This window comes from Balaenoptera physalus (assembly GCF_965194825.1).
Source record: "Balaenoptera physalus genome assembly, chromosome: 7".
NCBI lineage: Eukaryota > Metazoa > Chordata > Mammalia > Artiodactyla > Balaenopteridae > Balaenoptera > Balaenoptera physalus.
Window position 1 is genome coordinate 97,202,961 of NC_138886.1, and position 22,065 is coordinate 97,225,025.

Consider the following 22,065-nt stretch of genomic DNA (forward strand, 5'->3'; position numbering starts at 1 on the left):
TCCTTCAGTGAAGAATGTGGTGTAGGGGCAGCAGCACCTGGGTTATGTCACCACTGGAGCCCACAGATGCTGTGTATAACATGGTAGTTGTCGCAGGTGTCCCCAAACGTCATTTCTGGTCATCACACAAAATGCCAACCCCTGAGACTCAAGTCCTGTCCAGTTGGCTGATGAAAGCAGAGCAGTGCGGGCTTCCTGCCTCCCCACAGCTTCCCAGAGGGTGTGCGAGTGAGGTTTGGGGATGCACATGGGGGCTGCCCACCTCATCCCTTGCCAGCTCTTGGTGCTGCTGCCCGGGCCAAGTGGACATGCCCTCGTGTGTGCTCTCCTCTGTGATAAAGTAGAACAGGCCATTGTTCTGCCAGACGTAATGACATCGTGTATTTTCATTGTGTTCATTTTGTCATTGTCTGTGGCTCCTGTTACTGGTTTTCTATTGATGGAAGTAATGCACAGCTTACCTTTTCAGACAGCAAATTTATTGAAATCATTTTAAGTAAGAGTACAGGTGCTAATGGTAAAAATTGGTGGTAAGATAGTAGTAACTAAAGGTAAAAGCACACGAGCAAATGGTAAAAATTGCGAAGGCAGATGGCTGAAGTTTGGAAACCCAGCAGGGGCTCACAGGTAGTCGTAACAGCCCCTGGATGCGAACACCTGTGAGGGCCCAAGCTTCCTCCAGAATTTCTGAGTAGGCAACAGTCAAATTCCTTTTCTAGGGGGTGTGTTTCTGGTGGGGCAAGGGGGAGAGATTGGGTTGGAACACCTGGACAGATTGAATACCTGTTCACACCACAGCATCACCGAGCACTTACCCACTTCCCCCAGCACATCTTTGGAGGAGGAGCCAGTGGGTACCTTACCACCTGGGACCCCAAGTAGCAGAGTCTGCCTCACCCTGATTCCAGGAGCAGCCAGGTCCTCCCTACAAATGGGGATGGCCCTCTGGAAGCAGCTCTGTTGCTGTATTGAGGCAGAGGGACAGGCCAGTGATGTTGATGGTCAAGCTACAACCCCAGGGGGTATCCTGCACATTGGTCTTCTGGGGCCCTGTACGCCCAGCCTCATCCACTGCTCAGAAATACCCAGTGGCTCTCTGGGGCCCCCAGGTAAACCTTAATCCCCTGTGTTGAAGTCTGAGGCTCTCGGTGGTTGGCCACACCTGCCAGACATGTCCCTCAGCTTCAGACTTGGCTGCTGGGACATGATTCGCCCACCCTAACTCTGCCCCCAGCTGCTCAAAGTCCTGCAACACCCTTGGAATCTCTCCTCCACTGAGCTCTGTCATGCGGCTGGCAGGAACATCTCACCAGACCCCCATAGGAGATCTTGGGTGTGTGTCTCATGTGTCACACTTCGTTTTAAGTCTCCTGAGGGCAGACCTTAAGGGTGTCTTCTGTATCCCACACCTTCCAGAACAGCTGTCAATGAACACAGCTGCTGCATAATGAATTGCTGCCAAAAGTAAAACTCTCCCTTTGAGTAGAAGTCTGCAGTAGCTTGTTGCTAATTATAGAATTCCTGGAATGGAAAAGAACCACCTTGTGCCTGGTGCCTCCCGCACAGCAGCTTCCAGGCTCAGCCCAGGCTTCCCAGGACAGGGACAGCAGCATTGTCCAGGTTTGCCCTGAGTTCCCCCTGCAGGGCCATGGTGGTGAGCTGCAGGCTCTGCTTTTCTTTCTCATTCTGTCGTGGAGGGCTCCCCGCAGCCCACTCCCTGGTGTCTGCTGTGGTATGTGAGCCTCCACTCAGGTTGAACAGCTTCAAATCTGAAATGTGCCTTTTATTAAAGGACTGGTTGATTCTCCATGACCCAGGAAAACTTGGAGAAACAAAAGTAAGCATCCCCAAGGGCTCTGAGTAACAGGTTATGCTGTTCTAGCACTATATTTCCAAGTCATAAACAATGTCATACTCTAGCCAGGGAGCCCAGCCTTGATGTTATGTCCTTTCTTTGGGAAATAAAACATATGGTGTCTTGGGCTGCAATAATAGAATACCACAGGCTGGGTGGCTTAAACAACAGATATTTATTTCTCACAGTTCTGGAGGCCAGAAGTTCAAGATCAAGGTGCTGGCAAGTAGGTTTCATTCTGAGGCCTCTTTTCTTGGTGTATAGACACCATCATCTCGGTGTGTGCCCACATGATCTCTTCTTTGTGTGCATGTGGGAGAGAGTGAATGAGCTCTATTTTCTCTTCCTCTTCTTATAAGGACACGAATTCTATCATACCAGGGCCCCACCCTTATGACCTATTTAATCTTAATTACTTCCATAAAGGCCCTGTCTCCAGATATAGTCACATGGGAGGTTAGAGCTTCAACATGAACTTTGAGGGGGACACAAACATTCAGTCCACAACACATGGCTTACTAAATAATTTTAGTATACAATCTGTTTGTAAGATGGAAACTATACTTGTCTCTATTTGCACACACACACATTTTAAAACTAAAATTAAGTGAATACCAAATGTATATATACAGGGAGAGAAAGAAGGAGGGCGAGGAGGTCAAGACATATTTGTGGCAGAAAACTGAAAGGAAACACCCACTGCTCCCTTTGCTGAGCCCCACATGAACTCATGGGGGAGATAGGGAACCCCTCCCCAACCCTAAAGCATCAGCATCGTGGACTGGAGGGACAATGTCCAGTGGTGAACACACCAGGCCAGCTGCACAATGCTGGTCAGCACACCAATGCTGAGGGCCACAGAGCTCTTGGTTTAGAACTCAAATGGACAGAACTGCAGAAAAGAGAAAAAGGGGAACAAAGGACTGATGAGATAAATAAAAATCAAATTACAAGATGATAGACTTAACCCTAACTATATCAGTAGTCACATTTTGTAATGGTATGTAAATGCTCTGGTCACTTTGAGTATAAGAAATTGTCACATTTGATTAAAAAATCCAATTTTATGTTGTGTACCATAAACATATTTTACATATAAAGACAAATAGGTTTGGGTAAAAGGATGGACCAAAATATACCATCCTAACATCAATCAAAAGGAAGCTACAGTGACTATTAATATCAAACAATGGAGGTTTCAGAGCAAAGCTTATTATGAGGGCAAAGATATAATTTCATAATGAAAACAGGTCAACTCACCAAGAAAACATACAATTCTAAATGTTTCTACCCCTAATAACAACTTCGAAATGTGGAAGAAAACAGAAGAGAAATCGACAAATTCACAATCACAGTCAGCTATTTGAATAAATGGCAGAGCAAGTAGACAGAAAGCCATTGTAATAGAGCCTGACTCCATTTTTGATGTCTGAGTGCTGACAGCTTTTAAGTCTCACCCTCCCTCTTCTTCTCTGCATATCTCATCATGCTGATAAGAAGCCCTAGTGCTCCATCCCTTGGCACCATGGGAAATTCATGCTATAAGTGGAATCCCTCATCCTGACCCTACTCCCTAACCACCATAAAAACCCTAAGCCAGTCTCCCTTCCCAGCCAGTCTCCTTTCCCCACTCACTCAATCTGTTTTGGATCTTAAAGCCTCCTTATGTGAGAAACAAACCTTTTTATCCTTTTGCAACGTGTGTGTGTGTGTGTGTGTGTGTGTGCGCGCGCGCGCACGCATCATCAGTCTCAATATCCAAACCAAATTTTGGGTTAAGGTCCCTCTTGTTTCCGTGACATGACCACAACAATCACTAAGAGCACATAAGACTTGAACACCACTCTCAACCAGCTTGGCTTAACATTTCTAAGACTCCACCCACAGCAGACCACAAGTTCTTTTTATGTGTATGTGGTCCATGATAAGGCAGATTCTGGGCCATTAAGATGAGTGATGATAAATTCTAAAGGATTCAAGTCATACCGACGACATTCTCTGACCACAATGGAATTAAATTAGAAGTCAAAAACAGATCTCTGGAAAATACCCAAATATTTGCAAATGAGGTAACACGCTTTTAAATAACCTATGGATTAAAAAGGAAATCAAATGAGAAATTAGAAAACAAATTAAACTGAATAAAAATGAAAATACAACATGTGAAAATTGGTGGGATATTGCTAAAACAATACTTAGGAGGAAATTGATAGCACTAAGCCTACATTAGAAAAGAAGACCAAATAAATGACTTCATCTTCCACCTTAAGAAACTAGCAGAGGAAGAAATTAAATCCAAAGTAAGCATAAGAAAATGAATAATAAAAATCAGTAAAACAGGAAAACAATAGAGAATATCAATGTAACCAAAAGCCAATACATGAGAAACTCAATAAAACTGAAAAACCTACGCAGAAACCTCTTGCATTTCTATACACCAACAACAAAAGATCAAAAAGAGATTAAGGAAACAATCCCATTCACCATTGCATCAAAAAGAATAAAATACCTAGGAATAAACCTACCTAAGGAGGCAAACGACCTGTACTTGGAAAACTCAAAGATACTGATGAAAGAAAGAAAAGATGACACAAACAGATGGAGAGATATACCATGTTCTTGGATTGGAGGAATCAACATTGTGAAAATGACTATACTGCCCAAAGCAATCTACAGATTCAATGCAATCCCCATTAAACTACCAATGGCATTTTTCACAGAATTAGAACAAAAAAATTTACAATTTGTATGGAAACACAAAAGACCCCAAATAGCCAAAGCAATCCTGAGAAAAAAAAACGGAGCTGAAGGAATCAGGCTCCCTGACTTCAGACTATACTACAAAGCTACAGTCATCAAAACAGTATGGTACTGGCACAAAAACAGAAATATAGCTCAATGGAACAGGATAGAAAGTCCAGAGATAAACCCATGCACTTATGGTCAGCTAATCTACAACAAAGGAGGCAAGAATATACAAGAGAAAAGACTGTTTCTTCAATAAGTAGTGCTGGGAAAACTGGACAGGCACATGTAAAAAAATGAAATTAGAACACACCCTAACACCATACACAAAAATAAACTCAAAATGGATTAAAGACCTAAATATAAGGCCGGATAATATAAAACTTTTAGAGGAAAACATAGGGAGAACACTCTGACATAAATCACAGCAAGATCTTCTTTGATCCACCTCCTAGAATAATAAAAATAAAAATAAACAAATGGGACTTAAAAACTTTTGCACAGCAAAGGAAACCATAAATAAAACGAAAAGACAACCCACAGAATGGGAGAAAATATTTGCAAACAAAGCAACCGACAAGGGATTAATCTCCAAAATATACAAACAGCTCATGCAGCTCAATATCAAAAAAACAAACAACCCAATCAAAAAATGGGTGGAAGATCTAAATAGACATTTTTCCAGAGAAGACATACAGATGGTTAAAAAAAACATGAAAAGATGCTCAACATCACTACTCATTAGAGAAATGCAAATTAAAATTACAATGAGGTATCACCTCACACTGGTCAGAATGGCCATCATTAAAAAGTCTACAAACAATAAATGCTGGAGAGAGTGTGGGGAAAAGGAACCATCCTACACTATTGGTGGGAATGCAAACTGGTACAGCCACTGTGGAATAGAATGGAGTTTCCTTAGAAACTGAAAATAGAAGATGTAGTACATATATACAATGGAATATTACTCAGCCATAAAAAAAGAACAAAATAATGCCATTTGCAGTAACACGGATGGACCTACAGATTGTCATATTGAGTAAAGTAAGTCAGACATAGAAAGACGAATGTCATATGATATCGCTTATACGTGGAATCTAAAAAAGGGTACAAATGAACTTATCTACAAAACCAAAATAGAGTTACAGATGTAGAAAATAAACATGTTTACCAGGGGGTAAGGGGGATAGGGATAAATTGGAAGATTGGGATTGACACATACACACTACTATATATAAAATAGGTAACTAATAAGGACCTACTGCATAGCACAGGGAACTCTACTCAATACTCTGTAATGGCCTATATGGGGAAAGAATCTAAAAAATAGTGGATATATGTATTTGTATAACAGATTAGCTTTTCTGTACACCTGAAACTAACATAATATTGTAAATCAATTATACCCCAATAAAAAATTTTTTAAAAACCCTGAAAAAGCACTAGCTAGATTGAAAAAAGAAGACACAATTACCAATATGACAAATGAGAGAGATGACATCAAGACTGGTTCCATAAATATTAAAAACATTTAAAGGGCTATTACAAATATCTTTACACCAATAAATTTGATAACTTAGATGAAATGGACAAATTACTTGAAAGACACAAACCACCAAAGCTTCTCACCAAAGCTTACTTAAGAAGAAATAGATAAGCTGAATAGCCCTGTATATAAGAAAAAATTTATTTTGTAGTTAAAAACTTTCCCACAGAAACAAAACTCCAGGTGCAGATGGCTTCACTGGTGAATTCCTCTAGATAAGGGAGAAATAATGCCAGTTCTATACAAACTGTTCCAGATAATTCTGATGCACTTATCCTATGCCAAAGATTAAAAAACCCCACAAAACCTAGAGACAAATATCCCTCATGAATAAAAATACAAAAATTCTAAACAGAATATTAGCAAATGGAATGCAACAATATATGAAAAGGATAATCCTTTTTGACTAAGTAAGTAGGATTCGTCTCAAGAATTCTTGGATGGTTCAACTTTCAACAATTAATACAACATTAACAGTTATACTACCAAAAACTATGAAATACTTAGGAATAAATCTGATAAAAGGTGTGAAAGACCTATATAACCTGTATTAAGCTGAGAGAAATCAAAGAAGACTAATAAATGGAGAGACATGGGTTGAAAGACACAATGTTGTTAAAATGTCAGTTCTCCAAATTGATCTACAGATTCAATGCAGTTCCAACCAAACTCCCAGGAGGTTTTTTGGGGGGTAGATATGAAAAACTGATTCTAAAATTCATGTGGGAAAACACACGAAAGACCTAGAACAGCCAAAGCAACTGTGAAAAAGAACAAAGTTGGAAGGTTAACACTACCTGATTTTAAAACATAGGAAGCAACAGTGACCAAGATTGTGTGCTAATGGCATCAAGATAGAATAATAAATAAATGGAACAAAAATAAGGAGCTCAGAAACAGACCTACACATATATGAGCACCTGATTTTCAACAAAATCACAAAGGCAAATCAGTGAAGAAAGGATAATCTTTTCAACAAATGGTGCTGGAACAGTTGGATATCCATGTGTAAAAAAATAAAACTTTCATCCATACTCACCATATACAAAAATCATATTAAAATGGAGCATAGTCCCGAATATAAAACCTATAAGTGTAAAACTTTTTGGAAAAAATTAGAAAAAAATCTTTATGACCTTGAGCTATGCAAAGATTTATTAAATATAACACCAAAAGCACAATACATTTTTTAAAAACTGATGAATTGGAATTCACTAAAATTAAAAACTTCAAAAGGCAGTCTTAAGAGAATGAGAAGACAAGCCATAACTGATACCTGATAAAGAACTTGTATCCAGACATAAAGAATTCTAAAAATGCGATAGTAAGAACATGAACCAATTTTTTTAAATGAGCAAGGGATCTAAAGAGATACGTCACCAAAGAAGAGATATGGATGGCAAACAAGCACATGACAAACTCTCAATATCATTAGTCATTACAAAAATATAGATTAAAACCTCAGTGAGATGCCACTACACACAGTGAAATGGCTAAAACACCAACCACACCAAGTGCTGGTGAGGATGTGGAGGAACTGGAACTCTCACACTGCTGGTGGGAATACAAAATGGTGTGAGTACTTTGGGAAACATTTTGGCAGCTTCTTACAGAGTTAAATGTATATTTACCCTATGACCCAGCCATTCCACTCCTGGGTGTTCACCTAAGAGAAATGAAAGCAGTCCTCACAGAGACTTACCGACAAATGTTCACACCAGCTTTCTCTAGACTAGCCAAGAACTGGAACACCCGACTGTCCCTCTGCAGCCTGGAGTACGTGTGTGCTCCATCTTGACATTTGATGCTCAGCAACAGGGAGGAATCAATTACCAAGATGCCCAGCAACATAGATAAATCACAAGTTATGCTGAGTGAAGAAGCTCAACAAAAGAGGAGACTGCCATGTGATTCCATTCATATACAATTGTAGAAAATGCAAGCTGACTTTCATAGTGATGGGAAGACCGCCAGTAGTTGCCTAGGGAGGGGCTGGGAGATGGCAGAGAGGAGAGGGAAACTTCTGGAGGTGAACGATGACTCTGCTCTATTACTGGAGATATCACCAGTGTATATGTATGTCAAAATTTATCACACTCTACATTTTCAATATGTATGGTGTGTTGTAGTCATTTATACCTCAGTAAGCTGCTACCCTTCAGTGCCCACCTACACCTTTCCATGCAGCCCAGATCCTTACTCTGGCTTGAGTCCCAACTGGCTTGTGCCTCTGTTGTCTTTGTCACCTTGAGCATTAGTTATTCTGATCATTAGTTACTCTGCATTGTTTTGTTTCTTTCCTGATTTCCTGTCTTTCCAGAGTAGAATGCATGTTCCACCACAACGGGCCTGCTCTGTTTACCTCTTGGGCCCTCAGGAGTTCTCAGTGGCTCTTAGCTGGTGAATGAATGGGTTGGTGGTTGGGGAACGAGCATGGTCCACATGGAGCTGGAGAAAGAACAGGCCCCACGGGCTGCCGCAAGGAGAAGCCAACCTGGAGCTGGCCAGCATGGCTGAGGTTGGGGAGGCTGCTGGGGCCTCGGGAATGCAACTTGCAGAGCTCTGGTCCTGGGCAGGGGCTGCTCCTGCCTTGTTCAGAGGTCAGAGGCCAGGAAGGGGATTGTGGCCCGGCTGTGGTAGGCAGAGGGGTGGGGGTGATAGAGACTGCCACGTGCTGGGAGATGGCTTTGCCCGGCCTGTGCTCGGATTACCTCTCTCAGTCTCCATTATACGGGGCAGACTCAGGCATGGCACCTCAGACGCCTCAACACCCGACTGGTAAGTGATGGGATAGAGATTTGAACACTGACACCCTGCTGCATGGCCTTCCCCATTTCTTGGTCTAAGAGTCAAGTTTTTGAAGCTTCTATCTCACATACATCTTCCAGCAAATTGCAGCATTTTGCCCACCATCTGGACCACTGGCCTGGGTCATAGCAGGTCAGAGTAAGACTGCATTGCCTCTGGTTTCAGTACTCTGGTATCTCCCCAAGCTCTAGTAGGGGCACACCACTCCCCAGCAGGTCAGTGCTATTGGCAAGAGAAACTGCTGGCCATGCAGGGCACATGGTTTGAATGGGGCAAATGTGAAGTAAGGGCTGGCCTGGAGCCTCTGTATCCAGCGTTCTTTTCCTACTCATCTGGTCAGCTTGGCGAAGGGCAGTGACAAATCCTGGGATGCCACAGTCACCCAGAGAGGAGAAGGGAGGCAGCCATCCTGTCCTCCGCAGGCACCTCCTCTTGAGTCCATGAGCATGCAGGGCTCCAGCTCCAGCCAGCACTCCACCGGAATGCTTTGTGTGGCCAGGACTGCTTTTCTAAGTGGAGCCAAAAACCTCAGTTTTTTTTTTGTTTTTTTTTTTTTAATTTCTAGACCCCTCAGTCACATGCTATATATCAGCATCAGTGTTCCCTATGTTTTCTGCTTTTTTTTTTTTTTTAAACTTTGGGTTTATTTATTTATTTATTTATGGCTGTGTTAGGTCTTCGTTTCTGTGCGAGGGCTTTCTCTAGTTGCGGCAAGTAGGGGCCACTCTTCATCGCGGTGCGCGGGCCTCTCACTATCGCGGCCTCTCTTGTTGCGGAGCACAGGCTCCAGGCGCGCAGGCTCAGTAATTGTGGCTCACGGGCCTAGTTGCTCCGCGGCATGTGGGATCTTCCCAGACCAGGGCTCGAACCCGTGTCCCCTGCATTGGCAGGCAGATTCTCAACCACTGCGCCACCAGGGAAGCCCAAAACCTCAGTTTTTATATTGATATAATTGGAAGTAAATTGTATTCCTTAAAAAAAAAAAAAAAACAACTGTATGCCAGAACAAATCACCATATGTGAGATTTGCTTCAAAATCACCCAGGGCAAAGGCAGTGGGTGAGTGTAGAGATAGTGTACTAGTCAGCTTGGGCTGCCCTTACAAATACTGCAGATGATGCAGTTCAAAGAACAAAAACTTATTTCCTCAGAGTTCTGGAGTCTGGAAGTCTGAGATCAAGGTGTAGGCAAGGCTGGTTTCTCCTGAGGCCTCTCTCCTTGGCTTGTAGATGGCCATCTTCTCCCTGTGTCCTCACATGGTCATCTGTCTGTGTGTGTTGTGTCCTAATCTCTTCTTATAATGATGTCAGTCATATTGGATTAAGGCCCACCCATAAAAAGACACCATTTTACCTTAATCACCTCATTAAACACCCCACCTCTAAAGATGGTCACATTCTGAGGTCCTGGGGGTCAAAATGTCAGCATATGAATTTTGTGGGGGACACAGTTCAGCCTATAACACATGGTAAAATGAGACATTAACTGGTCATTGTAGAGTTGGCCATGGGTCCAAGGGGCTCATCATTATATTACACTCTCCAGTTAGCAGATATTTGAACGTTTCCCCCCACACAATACAAGACTTTGTTCAAGCCACACCACACCTGTTTGCAGGCTGCCTTGGGCCACAGGCCCGGCTGTATGGCCTCAACAGAGAAGGTGCTGTGCTCACCGCAGAAGCCAGCCTGGCCTGCCCCCTAATGAACCTTCAGAAGAGAAATTCATGGAGTCCTCTTGCTTGCCTTCCTTGGCCTTTGAGAGAAACAGCTCTCACCCCACATGGGAAAATCAAGAAGTCTTTGCTCCCTTTATGTGATGCGTAACCTATCATATCATAACTGGTGTGCACACTTCTCCTGTCCCCCAGCTTGGTGGGACTAGGAGTGAGGGCAGATGGAAGGCCGTGCTCCCAGCTCTCCTGAGGGGTGGGGAGCCTGTGCAGGGAGAGTGGGGTCTGTTTTTAGGGTCTCACTAGAGCTGTAAATAAAATACTCTCTGGTTCTGACATTATTTATTTCCAGAGGTGTTTGGAGGACTCTGAAAATAACTGCAGAGTGTATTTTAAAACTTCTCAGTGGCTGAGCTCAAAAAAAAAAAAAAAAAAAAGAGAGAGGAATGGGCCTGTAATTGTCTTGTTCTCACAGGCCCTTGCTTTTCCTGTGCAGTTATGTGGTCAGTAGACATCAGAAGAAAATTATGTGTTTGTGCTCAGTGCAACAGAGCTCTTATTCAAAGCAGGCCCTGACCCTCAATGTGAAGTCTTAGTAAAACCTGAGTTGGGACTGGCTTTTAAACACCCAGAAGGCCCCTCGCGCGCGGCGCACGGCGGCCCCGTTCCCGGCAGGGGCCCGCCGAGCCAAGCCGAGCCCCCGCGGCGCCCAGGCGCGGCCCGGGGCCCTCCCGCCCTCCGCGCCGCCGCCGGGAGCGGCCTTTTTATTCAGGCGACGCTTAAGGGAGCCCGGCGGCGCCCGGTGCATTGTGGGAGCGGCGGAGTCCCGTTCGCGGGAGGAGGCGGAGGGCGCAAAGCGAACCGGTGGATCTGTAAAGAAACCAGCCGCGTAGGAGAAGGAGGGGAGGAGCCCAGCGGTGAGGTGTGTGCGCCCAAGAACCATGTCTGCGCGGGAGTCCTTTAACCCGGAAAGTTATGAATTGGACAAGAGCTTCCGGTTAACCAGATTCACCGAACTGAAGGGCACCGGCTGCAAAGTGCCCCAAGATGTCCTGCAGAAATTGCTGGAATCCTTACAGGAGAACCACTTCCAAGAAGATGAGAAGTTTCTTGGAGCAGTTATGCCAAGGCTTGGCATCGGGATGGATACCTGTGTCATTCCTCTGAGGCACGGCGGTCTTTCCTTGGTTCAAACCACAGATTACATTTATCCCATCGTCGATGACCCTTACATGATGGGCAGGATAGCCTGTGCCAACGTCCTCAGCGACCTCTACGCCATGGGGGTCACAGAGTGCGACAACATGCTGATGGTCCTGGGAATCAGCAATAAGATGACCGACAGGGAAAGGGATAAAGTGATGCCCCTAATTATACAGGGTTTTAAAGATGCAGCAGAGGAGGCCGGGACGTCTGTGACCGGCGGCCAAACAGCGCTAAATCCCTGGATTGTTTTAGGAGGTGTGGCTACAACTGTCTGCCAGCCCAACGAATTTATCATGCCGGATAACGCAGTGCCAGGCGACGTGCTCGTGCTGACCAAGCCCTTGGGGACGCAGGTGGCTGTGGCCGTGCACCAGTGGCTGGACATTCCTGAGAAGTGGAATAAAATCAAGCTGGTGGTCACCCAGGAGGACGTGGAGCTGGCGTACCAGGAGGCGATGATGAACATGGCCAGACTTAACAGGACAGCGGCGGGACTCATGCACACGTTCAACGCCCACGCGGCCACTGACATCACGGGCTTCGGGATCCTGGGCCACGCGCAGAACCTGGCCAAGCAGCAGAGGAATGAGGTGTCCTTTGTGATTCACAACCTCTCAGTCCTGGCCAAGATGGCAGCCGTGAGCAAGGCCTGCGGGAACATGTTTGGCCTCATGCACGGGACCTGCCCAGAGACATCAGGAGGCCTTCTAATCTGTTTACCGCGTGAGCAAGCAGCTCGGTTCTGTGCAGAGATAAAGTCCCCCAAATACGGTGAAGGCCACCAAGCATGGATTATTGGGATCGTGGAGAAGGGTAACCGCACGGCCAGGATCATAGACAAACCCCGGATCATCGAGGTCGCGCCACAGGTGGCCACCCAGAATGTGAACCCCACACCTGGTGCCACCTCTTAATCTAGGCCGAGGCAGCTGTGTGGTTTTGTTTTTAAATAGCTCTATTTCCTTTATCATCATTTCAATTAAAGACTATAAACAACAATGAAAAAATCTCATTGTGTCTACACATCTGGTGACCTTAGGTCGATTTGTGAGTGGATGCAATTAATCAAATAAAATCCATTGCCTTTTTTTTCCCGTTACATTAACTGAAGATGCACCTGATCTTGAGGCAGCTTCTGAGTTGAGAATTATATTGTTATCCAATACTGTTGATTCATTTTGAATCTTTAGACACTTATCTCTTGCCGAGCAGGCTCTTTTTAAAGGTGCTTTCACGTAGCACGGACATTACCCATCGTAGTGTCAAATAGCAGTTTGTGTCTTTTCATTTTGTGTATATTTATCAGTATAAGTCTGATCCTTTTTGAAGTGTCTGGAATGGTATTCTGGAAAGACAGAATTGGTGAGTGAGTGACAAAATGGTACCCCAGTAGCGAGAGAGTTGCGTGAGTCCTTTGAGTCTTCTAATTCCAGAGCATCTCTTTGACCCAAGAGTGCATTCAGTTAAACCAGGCGAGTGCTTAACTCTGCATGGGAAGCACTTTGAAGACAAAAAAGAAATGTTACTTCTTTGTTTTGTAGCCTTCCTAATACTTACAGTAATATCATTAACTGTTTTCTTTATCAATAGCAAAAAAGGACACTTTCTGCAATGTAATTAGATGTTCGATAGCGCAGCAAGGAATTGCCCTCCGAAAGGGGGTTCGTGTATAATACTCATTTACAAGTCAACATATAATTAGCTACACAAATAATTTTTAAATATAATCAAAAATAAAGACTGTTCTGTGGATAGTAGTGTTTAATACATTTTATATTTTGTATGGTGATTTCAGGCCTTTTGATTTCTTAAAATCAGCGGCTATTTAGCCTGATCCTTAGCATTACTTTGTCCTTTGCACCAGTACTTTTCCGTGCACGCTTCCTGTGACCTGTGTGGAAATGCGTATCGCCAGCTGTGCAGCTCGGACTTCGACTTGTTATTCAAATAAATATTTAATTTTTTTTATTGCTCTTGTATAATCAGATGCCCCTTTTAGTATTATTTTAGAAGCATCGGGAGGGTTTTGGCTAAAATACAGTTTATTGGGGGAAAACTAGATTTTAGTTTTATAAAACTTTTAAGTCTTTCACGGGACCTATATTTTCTTGAGGTAAATTTTGTAGTTCTAGAACAAATAGGCAATCTAAAAAGGTGTTTATCGGTGTTAACTTAAAAACAGAGGCTTCCTTATACTTTCACCTATGGAATGAGTAGGAGGGGGCTCCTGTCCTCAAGCACAAGTGCACTGATTCCTCACGTGTCTGCGCTGGAAGCTTCTGAGCGCTTCCTGCCTGCAGGCGCCGAAGCCAAGAGAACAGCCAGACTTCTTGCCAAAGGAAACCACCACCTGGGAGACGAAGCCCTGGAAGAGGCTCCACCCTGGACGCGTCCTTCTTCAGGGGCCAAAGCGCAGCCTCTTCGCACGTGTTACTGGAACTCAAGCCATAAGTTCGGTGCGCGGGACCGAGGGGCTGCCGCAGAACTGAAATTAATTGGACGTTTTATAGGAATTGAAACCCATGTTGGTCCTCAAAAGCTACAAGCAGGTGGTCTGCAAAATAAAATGTGTTGGAAACCTGAGTAAGAAAGAAAAAAAAAAAGAAAAAAAAGAAAAGAAAACAAAAAACACCCAGAATGTAAACGCTGAAGGCACCGCCAACCTTGTAAGGGTTGGATTCTTGGCCAACCTGCTTGTTTCATAGGATGGGAAACTTGAGTCAGGCGCACCCTCCGTCCCATGCCCCTGTTCTGTTGTGTCATGTGCTATAAAACACAGCTTTGGAGAGGTTCTTTTGTGTTTTGTTTTTACTGGAAATGGGAGCCACCTGGGCTGAGTGGGGTTGCTGCCACGGTCAGGAGAAGACTGTGGGTGCGGAGCTCTGCCTGCCCCCCAGCATTCTCAGCGCTGGCCCCGGGAGGTGCACCTGGAACCACCCTAGATGGGCTCATGTGACTCTGCAATGAGGTTTCTGACCTCAGGCCTGGGGGCCCTCGTGTCGCATGTGGACAGGGCCACCTGTTGGGTCCCAGCTCCTAGCTGCACTTTGTATGTGGGCGCGAACCTGGAGCTTTATCTTGAAGGAGACTGAGGGAGGAGGAAGTGGCTGCCCTGCCTCCAGGACCAGCACCAGGTGGCTGGGACAGCTGGGCCAAGGGAGGCCTGGCACTGGGTACCCATGGGTGGGCCCAGGGCCAAAATGAAACAGGCCATGGATTTTGATACAAAATCTGATTTGTAAATATGGGGACTCATCCAATCCAACAAGGCCAAAAAGCAGAGCAAAAGTCTGCGTGATAGATGAGGCCCAGGAGCCTCCAGTCTACAATTTTTAGGCTTGACTGTTTGGAAACTTATCTGAGCCCTGTGCTACCAGAATACAGTGATCTCTATAAATCCTGCCCCCTACTATGTCCCACCCTCCTCCACGTGACAGGTGAGGCTTGCTGTCTGTGACCATGAGACTCGTGGTGACACCTGTGCCCCTGGGACAATGCCATTCCCTTTCTGGCTGAAGCTGCTGACAAGGAGGTTCCTTTCTCCTCTCAGAACAGACACAGCCCCGCCCCCCACCCCACCCCCACCCCACCCCCACCCTGCCCCTCCGGCAACACCTTCCTCCTCTCATGGTTGATTAGCAGAGATTTGAGTGCTTTGTCCCCTGAAACCAGCTAGAGGCAGAGAAAACCATTTCCTGTGATTTGGGCTGACCGAGACTTCTGCAGAGTGCAAACCATTCACTTGTAAATCACCCACCTGTACATCAATTACCCATGAGTCAATCATTAAATCACTCACCTGTAAATCACCCCCTGTAAGTTAGCCACGTGCCCATCACCTACATGTAAACCAATCACCTGTAATCAACCACCTGTAACCTATCTCCTCCCCTTGCTACTGCAACAGCTTGAATAACAACACCTTGTTCACTTGCTGGGTTTTTTTTTTTTTGGCAGGTTCAAACCTTGCAGACAGGGCTGAAGGGCTGGGATGGAGTTGTCCAATGGCCTGGTCAGGGGTGAAGTGAGCTGCCCCCACCCCAGCTGGTCAGCATGACTGGGCAAGAGTGCTCAGGTGTGCAGGCAAGCCAATCCTCTAGGTGGGTGGGCAAGTGGGCTTCCGGCTCCTCAGCCCCGCTTGGCCCCTTAGGTGCTGGGCTAACTGGGCTTCTGGGGCCAGTTCTTTGCATCTCCAAATGATGGCATTTGAGATATATAAATCCTGGGTGAAGAGTTTAAATAAGCTTTCTCCACAATAGTCTGCTGTATTATGTTAAACTGAGAACGCTGTTTACTTCTCAAAACTTTTCATTAAAGATTTCCCCAGGGATCCATAAACATCAATTAAGACACTGACAAGCCCTGAGGCCCAGAAGATAACCAGAATCCCAGAGAGTGGGACTGGGAAGCCAGCTGGCTAGCTGATGGGTTCTGCTTCTGTTGTTGAGCCCAGATAGATGGCAGGGACAGCAGCATGGCGGCCACCGACCGAGCCTGCAAAGTCTGCTTGGCAAGCACTGTGGCCTCCCGACCCCATGACGCTCCCTTTTAGAACCTAGCTTTCAAAGGGAAAGTCCTTCCCTTTGGGTTCATACAGACTTGGCTGAGGAGCAGAGCAAGGTCAGCTACTCACCAACAGGTCCGGGCCAGCAGGGACAGTGCCGTGGAGGATGGCCAGGCATGGGTGTGCCTTTCTAAGTCCTATACAGGCAGCATGCAGTGACCGAGGGCTTCTGTGGAATCTCATTGGGCTAAATGCCAACACCTGAATAATTCTGACCTACCTGGCTTCCATCCCTCAGAAGGCCAACAAAAGTAACATAGTCACGAAACTTTTTCTGTAAAAAATATTAACTTTGTTCATTACAAAATTGTTTCAAGATAGCAGGCTGAGCACATGCTGCAGTTCCCCCACCCACCGCCAAATTCATGCAAAAGTATACAGTGTAATAATGAAGGCCAAATTCAGAAGAGAAGCAAGCATGGAGACTGGAGGTTGTGAGGAGCCACTGAAAGATGGAGAGTAGACTCGGAGTCTCTGAAGGACACTGCAAAAGGTGGGATCAATACCAAAGTCACCAGTGCTGAGAAGCAGAGGGGCCTGGGGCTCAGGTAGTATAGAGGGACCATAGGAGCCACCCAGCAGGATGACCCCCTTCCCATCTTCTGTTTCCTAAGGGTGAAGCAAGGAATGCCTGCCTTGGTCAGGGTTGGGGAAAAAGAGAGAGAGGCAGGGAGAGAGAGAGAGAAAGAGAGAGAGGGAGAAACAACACAAGAACTTACATCAGAGGAAATTGAGTTACTAGAGCAAGATGAAGATTTTCAAAAGATATGTGTAGCTAAGAGATAGAGAGGTGTGTTCATTTGTGAAATACAAAGAGATGAAAAATAAAAACTGTAGATTTGAGAACAAATCATTTCTAAAGTTAGAAGCTTTAGAAATAAAAATTGGAATGTATAACTTGGAATATTAAAATAACTTCATAAATTTAAATAAAAGAAGAAAGTGAAGAAAAAATTATTCACGATTCTATTCCAAAAGATACACATTTCATACTATTGGTGAATTTTCTTCCAGACATACACACACACTAACCAAAATATTAGGATTCTATGTATATATACATCTATTATTTTGTAAGTTTTATAGTTAACAGCATAATACATCTTTCTATGACCTTAGACCTAATTCTGACCTACAAGGAAAAAATTGCTGGTTAATTATAAGTAATGAAAACTGCCAGAGGATATGATGATGGTATGTGGGTATTTACGTGACCAAGAAAGAGAACACTGGGTGTCATCAAATATTCTCTAGATTTAGAAAAACTAATTCCAAAAATTTCACAGAAAGGGCACAGATCTAAGTTTCTGCCTTGAGAGAGTAAGTCTTTCAAAAATAAACTCTGACCCTTTAATCATTAATTATTTTAGTGAATAATAAACCAACATAACCACAAGAAAATAAATGAGAATAAAAATAGTCCTAAGAGAGGCACAAAGCAGAGTATAGTCAGGAAACAGGGCTGAGCTGATGTTGAGGAGGGGAATTTTCTTTTATGAGAGAAGGGGAGAGAGAGGGAGACAGAGGCAGAGGGAGGAGAGAGAGAGTGTTACTTCCTGGAATAGATATAAAGTTATTGGATGATGGAGAATGCAAAACTCAGGGACTCCTGGCTCCAAGACCAGTGTTTTACCCCCAATAAATGATGGGTCATTTTTTAAACTTTTTATTATTTTTTTTATTAAGTACAGTTGATTTACAATATTGTGTTAGTTTCAGGTGCACAGCAAAGCGAGTCAGTTATAGATGTATATATTTTTTTCAGATTCTTTTCCATTATAGATTATTACAAGATATTTAATATAGTTCCCTGTGCTATACAGTAAATCCTTGTTGTTTATCTATTTTATGTATAGTACTGTGTATCTATTAATCAATGATGGATCATTTTGTTGCTATAAAACACACAAATAGTTAGCTCTGACCTAGCTGTTGTTACCAGACGCAACGTGTCCATTGCTTGGGGTGCACGGCCAATGAACACACAAGTGCTTTTGATTAAAGCAGAAGCATTTATTAATTGTGACAAGTAGGGAGGCAGGGAGATAGCTCTCAAAGCACTGTCTCCCCGTGTGGTTGGACGGGGCGGAGGGTGGGGCAGGGTTAAGCCTGGGGGTATGCATATTCATGAAAGGTCAGACAGATCATCTGTAAGTATTGTAATGAGGCAAAGGTTACTCTAGGTTGCCAAAAACTGCAAGCAAGCAGGTGGTTGGTTGTTTGCTCACACTGTGGTATCTTGTTGACTTGGAATGTACTGTAACCTTTTCGGATCATCAGGTGTTTGGAACATTCTGCCATTTAATAGTTAGTTTCTACAAAACAAAGCACACTTTGGTTTAAACCCATTGCTTCCCTACCACTGCCTAACTAACACTATAAGGCCCCTGCCACTGAGGAGTATTTGCTCTCAGTATCCCAGAGCATCCAGCAGGCCACTGAGAGCTCCCTCTCCAAAATGGAAGTCAGGAGCCACATGTCGCTATTTGCATTTAAATTAATTAAAATGCAATAATATTAAAAATTCAGATCCTCATCACACTAGCCACACTTCAAGTGCTCAAAAGCCACATGTGACTGGTGGCCACCATCTGGGACAACCCAGGGCATTTGTCATCACTGGAAGTTCTATTGGAACTTGCAGTTCTATAGGAGTCTTAAAATAAATTATTGTTATTTATCTGAGAACACAACTTATTAGGTTTCATCTTAAGTGTGTTCACCTCCTTTCCCTCACTCCCTGAACGGAATTCAGACTTTGTCTAATCAGCCCTCCCTGACAGTTTGAGGAGAATTCTGGCTCCAGCCATCCTGTGTGGGGTTGGGCGCAGGTTTGAAGGGGCACCAGTTGGAGGAGGGAACAGGGGAATAAAGGGAAATGTTTTAAATCATGCATGGATTAAGTTGAATTTCCCAAACATTAGTTGTTCAGTACTCCTCTCACAATGTTTTGTTGTGTCTAAGAGATATGAATTCCTATTTTCTTTAAACCAGCTCATTTTTCTCAACATAACCTTGTTCTAAATGGTATTAGTAGGATACAGTTTAGAATATAATTTTTTGTTTTAATTGTTGTTTGTCTAATTTGTATTAAAATAAACACAGCTATTAAAATAGATATGTCCACTTTTTTGGTAGTGAAATGTGGTTTTATTAGCATATTTGGACTACTGGGGGTCCCTGTAACACACTCTGGTATGCCCTGGATTATGTTTGCAGAGAAACATAAGTGAAAAGTTTGCCCTTGTTAGAATGACTTCTGATGGATAACTTGTGCTCTGAGTATTACGTACTCTGGGGCTGAATGTGTGGGCCCTACTTTATCAGGATGCTCACATCTAGCAAGTGCTCCTGGCCAGGCTGTAAAACTCTCATGTGTAGAAACTTTCCTAATCCTGGAATGCCTGATTCTCATTCCCATATGAAAACACAGAAGCTTGGAGGTTTAGGAGCCCATCCCAGGTCATAAACAGCGGATGGGACTTGGGTGTCCCTGGCCTAGAAGCACGTAGACATGCTTCCCTGAGTGTCCAGCCCTCACTAGACCCTGGCTGTTGGCAGACTGATGGCGTTGGGCTGCAATGTTACACGTCTCTGGTTGCCTCGATGTTAATCATGCGCTCGGTTTGGAAATGTCCCAACTTTGCATGGGGCTGACTATGTGGAATGATTTAGCTTCTTACTTTATTTGAGAAGCTGAATGTTGGATTTATTTTATTTCAGTGCAAAGTTGACTTCCTGTCTTCCCATACCTCCTGCTCCACACATGCAACCACACATTCAAAATGTCAGAATCAAAAAGGAGAATATAAGCCTGGATACTTTGGTAGGTTTGTGAGGAAAAAGATAGTTGTCAGGGATCAGTTCTGGGTCTGTTCACAACAAATGTCTCAAGGAGCTCTACTGACAAACCTTCAGAGCATGGCAGGACGTTCTCAGCTTTAGACCTTCCCGGTGCAAGACCCATGTTATCTGTGTTCAAGCATGTTACAAAGATGTGCACTGGATGGGAAGGCCACATGAGCCGCCATTGTATCTCCATCAAATCCCCAGCGCCCAGCACATGGTAAGCACTCAAAAACCATTTCTGGGATAAATGAAAAGAGCAGGGCTCCGACTAGAGAGATTGACCAATGAAGGAGCAGCGACTAGTGAGAAAGCCTGACCAGTGGGAGAGACTGACCAGGAAAGCAAGAGCATTATGTTCCAGGCCCTTCCTCCCACTCACGCTGTGAGACTGACCCATGACTTGGCTCTCTGCATTTCCAATTCTCAGCCATAAAATGCTCTCTACTATATCCAGGCAGGGTCTAGTCCTGTGTGCTGAGGTGGAGTCCTTGCTCTCAGGCCTGGTGGAGGCAGGCTCAGACACTTGTAGCCAACTGCAGCTTGCAGTGACCTCGAGGAATACGCCACATGGGGTCCCAGACCCAGACGGTATAACTTGAAATTTATCCCAAGATCTGAGCCACAGGAGGGGTGACAGTCCTCCTGAGGGTGGGGGACACATTTTACTTGCTTGGCCAAGAGACCGTCACATTCCCCCAGGAGACCTGAAACACAGAGCAAGGGAAAGGAAGACCAGTTTACCTGAGTGTGCTGCCCGGCATGCTGGCCAGGTCACTGTGAGGTCTGGGCTCTGTCTCCTCTGGGCTCCTCGGACAAGTTTCCCTCCGGGGCCCTCAGAGCCCTGGGCATGCCAGCAGCTGCCTCTCCCTCAAGAAAGCAGCCATGGCTCCCAAGATCATGTGTGTGTCTTCTTCTCACGGTTATTAACAGACTTTTGGATTGTCTTGGAGCTCCCTGCAAACCAAATGTTGATTGAAGGAAGAGATGTTATCTGACCAGCTAATCAGACACACAATCTGGAGGAAGATAAAATCAGCTGTTTTGCCTTGTGATGGGTATGCACTGAGCCACAGGAGCAAGGATACCACCTCGTTTTCATGATTTAAAAAACAAACAAACAAAACAAAACTGACAAGAACAAAGAGTGTCCTTCTTATATCTTTTTTTTAATTTAAAAAAGTATAAGCTTTACTGGCATATAATTGACACACAATTATACACATATTTAAAGTGTACAATTTAATAAGTTTGAAGTACGTATACACCTGTGAAAACATCACCACAATCAAGAGAGTGAACTTATTAGTCATTTCCAAAAATTCCCTTGGGCTCCTTTGTAATCTTTCATTCCTCTCCCTAGCAGCCGCTGATCTGCTTTTTGTCATCAAAGATTTGTTACATTTGCACTTTCCAGAGTTTTCCATACAGGGAACCAATGATACAATATAACTCTTTTTTGTCTAGCTTCTCACTCAACACAATTATTTTGAGAGTCATCCATACTGTTTTGTGTATAAATACTTCGTCTCTTTTGATTGTTGAGTTGAATTCCATCATATAGGTGGACCACAATTTGTTTATGCATTTACCTGTTGATGGGCTCTTTCTAGATCTTGGCTATTTGCAAGTAAAGCTACAGAGCCTGGAGCTCATAAATCAACCCTCAGAGAGCAGGGCCCTTCACCAGCTCTTGGGCCCCTCGTGCAGGCCCTTCTCCAACAGCTGCTGTATTCAAGGATGGCCAGACGTGCAGCAGCCAGGTATTCCCCAGGCTCAGTCTACTCCTGCTTCCCCCACGATGTGCTGCACCAGTTAGTATG

The 22,065-nt window shown here is 44.3% G+C and overlaps 1 protein-coding gene across 2 annotated transcripts; it reads left to right on the forward strand.

The window, feature by feature from the left end:
* The first annotated feature begins 11,288 nt into the window (after positions 1 to 11,288).
* Positions 11,289 to 13,586, forward strand: LOC309664264 (selenide, water dikinase 1-like). 2 transcript variants are annotated; one of them, XM_082469428.1, is made up of 2 exons: positions 11,289 to 11,780; positions 11,870 to 13,586. In XM_082469428.1, exons 1-2 carry the CDS (start codon positions 11,674 to 11,676, stop codon positions 12,744 to 12,746), a joined length of 984 nt encoding a protein of 327 aa, XP_082325554.1. In that variant the 5' UTR covers positions 11,289 to 11,673; the 3' UTR covers positions 12,747 to 13,586. The 2 variants fall into 2 exon arrangements, with proteins under 2 accessions (XP_082325554.1, XP_082325553.1); XM_082469427.1 differs by having other exon boundaries at positions 11,291 to 13,586.
* The last annotated feature ends 8,479 nt before the right edge of the window (positions 13,587 to 22,065 follow it).

Coding starts and splice junctions, on each gene's coding strand:
- LOC309664264 (XM_082469427.1), top strand. CDS start 11,568: ATGTCTGCGCGGGAGTCCTTTAACCCGGAAAGTTATGAATTGGACAAG.